General features: G+C 35.8%; 2 protein-coding genes across 2 annotated transcripts; both read left to right on the top strand.

Moving 5' to 3' along the window:
• The first annotated feature begins 212 nt into the window (after positions 1-212).
• LOC110658801 (inactive receptor-like serine/threonine-protein kinase At2g40270) lies at positions 213-5640 on the top strand. Its single transcript, XM_021816553.2, has 9 exons — positions 213-605; positions 692-830; positions 1701-1772; positions 1867-2010; positions 2103-2243; positions 2544-3016; positions 3604-3794; positions 3878-4010; positions 4794-5640. The coding sequence occupies exons 1-9, from the start codon at positions 509-511 to the stop codon at positions 5387-5389; spliced, it is 1986 nt and encodes a 661-aa protein (XP_021672245.2). The 5' UTR covers positions 213-508; the 3' UTR covers positions 5390-5640.
• A 1158-nt stretch (positions 5641-6798) lies between these two features.
• LOC110658803 (non-classical arabinogalactan protein 30) lies at positions 6799-7577 on the top strand. The gene has a single exon (XM_021816556.2). The coding sequence runs from the start codon at positions 6901-6903 to the stop codon at positions 7441-7443; it is 543 nt and encodes a 180-aa protein (XP_021672248.2). The 5' UTR covers positions 6799-6900; the 3' UTR covers positions 7444-7577.
• Positions 7578-7644: the final 67 nt, after the last annotated feature.

Here is a 7644-nt window from a genome sequence, read left to right as displayed (position 1 = left end):
ATTTTATTAATTTTTATATTTACAATAACATTCCAAAATGCCGGCAATTGAATGAATCCCTAAATTTGCTACTTTAATAAATTATTTAAATTAAAATTAAATTAATTTATTTATATATTAGTTCAACAAATAAATTAAATTACTCAAAAAATTTTATATATATTTATTATTTAATTATATTTTAATATAAATTTTTAACATGTTGAGAGAGAGTACGCGTTTTCCAAAGCTTTTCTTTTTTTTTTTTTCTTCTCTTCTCTGTTCCCTGGGTCCAATATAACAGCTCGCTAACGAGCGAACACAGTTTCTGAAAAATTCTCTTCTTCTTCTTCTTCTTCCTTTTATTATTACTATTTTCTATTCTGTTATTTGATTATTTTAGTCTCAGATATTTCCAGTTTCGGCTTCTTCAGTTCAATGCCTATCTGAAGCTTTTGATTTCTCTCTTCATAAGTTTTGGGCTCAGCTTATACTAATCCTCTTGTCGGTTAAGTTTTCTTTAGCTTTCATGGACAAGAGGAACTGGAAATTCAGCAGGTTTGGTGTTCTTCTGCTGTTTTTGCTCTACCGGAGCTTTATTTTGTGTTGGTCGCTCAACGACGAAGGTATGTATGTATCTAGGTACAAATGGGTTTCTGTTTGTTTCTTGGGAAAGTGGAGAAAATTTGAGTTGGTGGCGGTGTTTTTGTAGGTTTGGCGTTGTTGAAATTTAGAGAGAGAATAGTGAGTGATCCGTACGGCGCGTTGAAGAACTGGAAGGATGAAGATGGAGTTGTTGATCCATGTCCTTGGTTTGGAGTTGAGTGCTCTGATGGAAAAGTTGTAATTTTGTATGTATCTCTCTGTTTCTCTGCTAAAAAAATTTGCCTTTCAATTGTTTTTTGTCTTCTGATGCTGGGAAAATTTAAGGGAAAGGAAGAAAATTTTTGAAGTTTTGAGACTGGGGATCCATTGTTTCTTTATATGGATACTTAAGTTAGCGTAAAGTTTCCTTTTTTTTTTTCTTTTAAATTTGTAATTACTGAAGGTAATCAGGGAAGTCAACGACGAAAACATATACCTTTTTGGGGTTTTAGAAGGCAAATTTAAGTCTGTTTTGATTATTGGTTTTCAGTTTTGGAGGAGTGATACGTTGAATTTCAGTATCCTTAGGTAGTTAATTACACTTAGCATGCTAGAATCAAAGATTTTATCAGATCAAAGTAATTATTTACTTCTATAGAAATGTTTATATTGTTTGAGCTAATATTTTACATGTTGTGTTAAATGCTACCAACGAGCTTTGGCTTGACAGTCGTCTTCTCCAATGGGAGCCTTATGAACCAAAAAGAAATAGTGTTAATCGCTTCTTTGGCTGCAGCATTGTTAGTATATCTTGCAAAATGTATCATACCAGGCTCTACTGTCCTGGGAAACCCATAAGTTCCCAGGTGATATACAAGTTTTGCAACCTAGTTACCTAGAGTCCTCAAGTTTTACCTTTGGTTTAAAAGTTTCGTGTTTTGATTTGAATTTTGAACTTAATGGATATCAGTTCACTTTGAATAACATTTGAAAACTGAGTCACTAGTGGCCCTTTTTTGTTTTTCTTATTTTTGCTCACTTGCTCTCCATTTTCTAGTTATTGGTTACTTTTAAACATAATATTACCAGCTGATATACCCTCCATATGATTCTAAAGAAGAATCTATATCATGCAGGAACTTGAAAGATCTTTGTCTTGGAGGAACACTAGCACCTGATCTCAGAAACCTTTTTCACATAAAGTCTATGTGAGTATCATCTAGGCAACCGCAATTTTCAGAGATTTTGTTTTGATTGCAAAAATTTTTGCCTTTAACCCTAAGGCTTAATGCTTCACTGCAGTATTTTGCGCAACAATTCTTTTACCGGCGTAATTCCTGAAGGAATTGGAAAGTTGAAGGAGTTGGAGGTGCTAGATTTTGGATACAATAATGTCACCGGACCACTTCCACCTGATCTTAGCAGCAATCTCTCCCTGACAATCCTGTAAGTTGATAATGTCAAACAATTTTATTTTCATGGAGGTTAGGTTCTGCTTCCCTTAGTATATTAACCCAATTTTTCTGCACATATTTTAGTCTCCTGGACAATAACAGCCTTCTCGGCAACTTATCACCTGAAATTCAACAACTGAAAACGCATTCTGAATTTCAAGTGGATGAAAACCAACTAGAGACTGCAGATAAAGGATCATCTTGCAATAAAAGATCAACCATGTGGTATGTCAGTTGAATATTCTCTTATTGGTCATCATAAAACATTTCTCTGGTCGTCTATGGGAAACCTGAGACAAGTTTAGTAGCACTAATGATGTTTTTTCGCTCTCTGGGACTGAACCATTGGATGAAGCTTCTCCTTAATGCGTAACGTTAAGAAGGGAATGGTTCGCTGCTCTGATACATTGTTCAGTGTTTTCATGAATTTTGTCTTGCATATCCTGTTTTTTTGCCTTTTTTTCTTTATTTGATTCCTTGCTTTTCCTAGCTGTTACCTTACAATTTTTCCCCATTTTTTGACAGGAATTCTGTTCAAACTGAAAATGCAATCAACAAGCGACAGCTGCAAGTGACCAGTGCCCCTCAAGAAATTGGATCACCATACTTACGAAGCCGTTTCCTTTTTCCGCCACCACCTCCTGAATCTGGACATGGGAAATTTGTGCCACCACCATCTTTGCTTTTGCCTTCCCCACCTGTGAATGTTCCTTCCCCATCTCCTCCACCGGAACCAAATCCGCCTTCCTCTTCTCCCCGTGCAAATGATTCTTTTCCATCTCCACAGGAACCAAATCCGCCTTCACCTTCACCAATTGGTGCTGCTTCAAGATCCTCTAATAGTTCTAGCAAAAATATTGCAATAACTTCTGGAGCCATAGGGGGTACTCTATTTGTCATTTCCATTATCATCATATATGTCTGTAAAATTAATAAGGCTACTGTCAAACCCTGGGCCACAGGATTGAGCGGGCAGCTTCAGAAAGCATTTATAACTGGTAATTCTTCTTTCTAGGAGGAAAAGTTCAACTTATTATTTATTTTGTAGGATTTTTAATGACAATTAAAGAATCAAGAATGCATTAGTTAACGGATGACAAATGTTTACCAATTTTAGCACCTAATATTGCTCTTGGATAGATAGGCTGGCTGTGCCCATCTTGTTGTTCCTAGCAAATATTGCAAGTCATCCATTGAGACAATGAGCTAGTCAAGCTACTGGATTTTGATTTCTAAACTCAAGACTCCATTTTCATATCAGAAAGAAGTATTCCTGTTGAGTATTGGCCCCCGGCTCCTCCCCACAGAAGAGAGAGAGAGAGAGAGAGAGAGAGAGAGAGAAGGGAAGTAGTATATCTTGTGAATACTAGAATTTGGTCTATGTTTCATCAAGAAATGCCATTGGGTTAGTTGTTTGATGGTCAAGTGCCTGCCTCATAGTGCAGGATGCGAGGGTTTCTAACTTTGAACCATTTACATGTGAATCTAAAGAGCAAGCAGCTCCACATATTTCTGTTGCATGCTGACGTGTTGATGTTCTACCCTTGTTCTCCATCTACTCATATCATTCAGATTTGCATTTCAGGTGTGCCAAAGCTTAGGAGATCTGAGCTTGAAGCAGGCTGTGAAGATTTCAGTAATGTAATTGGTTCTTCACCAATTGGCACACTGTACAAGGGAACATTGTCCAGTGGTGTTGAAATAGCTGTGGCCTCAGTAGCAGTTACATCTTCCAAGGACTGGCCTAGGCATTTAGAAGTTCAATTTAGGAAGAAGGTACTCTATGAGCTAATCACATTTAACTATATGGGTTTATGATGCAGTCTGGCATTCTAATTCCTTCAGAATTTATGTTTCAGATTGAGACATTATCCAAAGTGAATCACAAGAATTTTATCAACCTTCTTGGATATTGTGAGGAGGAGGAGCCCTTCACAAGAATGCTGGTTTTTGAATATGCTCCAAATGGGACACTCTTTGAACATTTACACAGTAAGTTCTTAGCATTTGGTATTTTGTTGGACAGAACAGAGATGGGTTATCATAAGTTCCATTCACTACTTCTTGATCAGTTTTGCTTTAATTCAGAATCTAAATATTCATTCTATTGAAGAAACTATGTCATCAATTCCAAATATATGCATCTGGCTTACATTATACAATGAAAAATTGACGAAGTACACTTCTTTTTCCTTGTGTCCTATTGAAGAAACAATGCCATCAATACCAAATATAATCTTGCACAAATGACATGATAAACTTCCATTTGAGAAGATAAGAATATGAAGAAAAATAAATAACAGCAGAATGTAAATTCTCTTGTAACAGCAATGGTATGAGAATCTTAGCTATTAATTGATTGTTCAGTCTTCAGTATAATCTGAAAGGAACAAATAAAAGAGGTACGAGAAAAATGAGAGGAAGAGAGGCACATATAAGAATGTGGAATTATACATCTAAATGGAATTGTGGATACAGAAATGACAAAAGATGCCATTGCTTCCCCCACTTGCTGGCATATTGTTCTTTTGAATTAGACAACAAACTAAAGAAACTAGTTCTGCATCAATATTCAGAACCTGTAAATCTTTTGATACTACTTCTCTTCACATCATTTTTTAAGTCTACATTGAGTTCCTGCTCCTAGGGAAAGAAGGGTGAACATTTTACTCTCTCTCTCTCTCTCTCTCTCTCTCTCTCTCTCCCCCTTCATTGTTCATTTCCTTTGTGTTCAATTTGGTAGTAGCAGATATCTAACAACAGTTGGTCCTGCAGTTAAAGAATCTGAACACCTGGACTGGGGAATGCGGTTGAGAATTGCAATGGGCATGGCGTACTTCCTCGAGCATATGCACCAGCTGAACCCCCCAATAACTCACAACAATCTGACCTCTTCAGCCATTTCTCTTGCTGAAGACTACGCGGCCAAAATTTCAGATTTCAGTTTTTCAAATGTGATAACAACTAAGATGGAATCATCTGGCAAAAAGTTCTTGGATACTCCAATGGCACATCCAGACAGTAATGTTTATAGTTTTGGTGTGGTGTTATTTGAAATGGTAACAGGCAGAATACCTTACTCAGTGGACAATGGCTCACTTGAACACTGGGCATCAGACTATTTGAGAGGGGACCAACCCCTTAAAGACATGGTTGATCCGACTCTAGACTCCATTGAAAAGGAGAAGGTGGAAAGAATTGGTGGAGTGATAAAATCTTGTGTCCACCCAGATCCAGAGCAAAGACTAGCAATGAGAGAAGTCACTGCAAAATTAAGAGAGATAACAGGAATAACGCCAGATGCAGCAACACCAAAACTCTCTCCTCTTTGGTGGGCAGAGCTTGAAATTTTTTCACCAGATGCTAGCTAAAATAGGAAGACCAGACTGTAAGTACGAGCTTAAGTTCTCATTGGCTCTAGCATATAGTTGGCGAGGCACAAAAAAGCAGTTACCTATAAGTTTATACTCGTGTCTGAGAGTTGCTTGTATATAACTTAGGAAGGGCGGAAATATGGTAAATGCTTTCCATTTTCTTTTAATATTTTATTTCTTTTGGATTTTCTCTTTGGAATCTGGTGTGAATGCAACACAAGCACATCTATATACAGGGTTGTTAGCGATGTCTCTCTCTCCCCTCACCCTCTCCCTCTCCCTCTCCATGGAGTGTGAATGATTTTTAATAAAAGCTTAGCATATCCTAGACTAATTCAACTTCAGCCGTAAACTAGTTGTATCATTTGTTAATTTCAAGGAAGAGCTGCTGGCAGCCTGCTGAAATAAAATTTGCAAAGGTCAACCTCCAAGGCATATGCTGGAAACTGCAGTGTGATTTCGTGTAGCCCATACTTTTCTGCTCAACATTCAACAGGATGACTAAATTATCTAATGTTTGTGCTTATCATGCCAACTCACAGAAGGAAAAAAAAAAGTAAATTAAAAATATTCAATCCAAAACTAGATAATAATAATAATAATAATAATAATAATAATAATAATAATAATAATAAAGGAGAAAAAGGAAAAAAAAGAAAGAAAAAAAAATCAGAAACGGCTCTAGGTGTTGAACTCATATCCCCAAATACAGAGTTACTTTCGCACCGTATTTAGTTTTGATTGAAATTTAAATTGGAATCCTTATAGTTCTAAAAATTACCCTAATTCTATTAAGCTAAAGCTTTGCGTAATTTTTATATGAACTTCAGAATTATAATGCCTTTTTAGAATCCGTTTGTTTCACAGAAAATAATTTCTATATGAAAAATATGTTCAAAAAAATTTTTTCAATGAAAATATTTTTTGTTATTTTTTTGTAATGTTAAATTAATGGTATATGTTTATTTCATGTAATAAGTGTTTTCATATTTTAATAAAATTATTAAAATTTAAAAAATAAAAAATAACTTCTTTTTTTAAAAAAAAGTCATTTTCTTTAAAAATAATTTAGTTTTTTTATCAAAAAAATATTTTCTATTAACTAATTTTCTTAAGTGTTCCAAACGTTAAAAAAATATAGAAAATATTTTTTGAAAAAAAAAAATTCCGTGAAATAAACGTTGCCTTAAATTGGTTTTTCATGTTGTTAAGTTCTTTAACCTTCTTGAGATATGTCGGATCTAAATTGAAAATTTAAGGGAGAAAAAAAGTCTTCTTTCAGGGGCTTGTGTCTCATAGCTATTCTGTTGTATAGATAATAGGAGGAAGGTGGCCTCCACGTAAAAAATACCAACTAATATCATGAACAATGATGGTGGTTAACATGCAACTTAGTAGCCCCCACGTCAATCTATGGTTAAAAACTCTATATATGGCAATCTTTCCAAATAGCTCTATACCCTGTAGTGTTTGCTCTCTAATCTCCATTAATCTCCAAAACCCTCTCCATGAATATGGCAATCAACCAGCTCACAATAGCCATCTGCTCTCTCCTGCTGCTCCCTTTGGCCTTCCCTTCAATATCTGCATATGAAAGTGCTCCAACCAAACCAGGAGAGAAGATAGTTGATGTAGTTGTTGAAGGTATGGTCTACTGCCAGAGCTGTGACCACTATGGTTCATGGTCTTTGAATGGGGCTGAACCAATACCTTCAGCAAAAGTTAGTGTCATTTGTAAAAACCACATGAAACAAGTGAGTTACTACAAGGCATATGAAACTAATGAACATGGCTACTTCTATGCACAACTTAATGGCTTCAAGATGGATAACAACATTTTGGACCATCCTCTTCAATCTTGCCATGTGAAGCTTGTTTCATCTCCTCTTGCAAATTGCAGTCTCCTCTCCAATGTTAACTATGGAATCAATGGTGCTCCTCTTCGCTATGAAAACAAGATACTGCGAGGAAGTCATTATGAGGCTGTTATCTACGCTGCAGGTCCCTTGGCTTTCCGTCCTGCTTATTGCTCTCCTGAAACTCATGTCTAATATGATCACAATTCATGTGTTTAACCCTTCTTTCATCTTCATTTGGTTTCTTTTTCTTCTCTTTTATGGGTCTTAAGTTTGTTTTGTTTCTTGAATAAGTTGAAATTTGTTGCATTGGAATGTTATATTTTAAACTGCCAATTTCCCCTCTTTCTTGTTTTTCTTTGGTACTATGAGGAGCATTACCATAAGCCCCAAGAC

This window comes from Hevea brasiliensis, chromosome 14 (genome assembly GCF_030052815.1).
Source record: "Hevea brasiliensis isolate MT/VB/25A 57/8 chromosome 14, ASM3005281v1, whole genome shotgun sequence".
In the NCBI taxonomy this organism is placed as follows: domain Eukaryota; kingdom Viridiplantae; phylum Streptophyta; class Magnoliopsida; order Malpighiales; family Euphorbiaceae; genus Hevea; species Hevea brasiliensis.
Note: the sequence above shows the minus strand (reverse complement) of the source record. Positions and strands in the feature narration are given on the sequence as shown.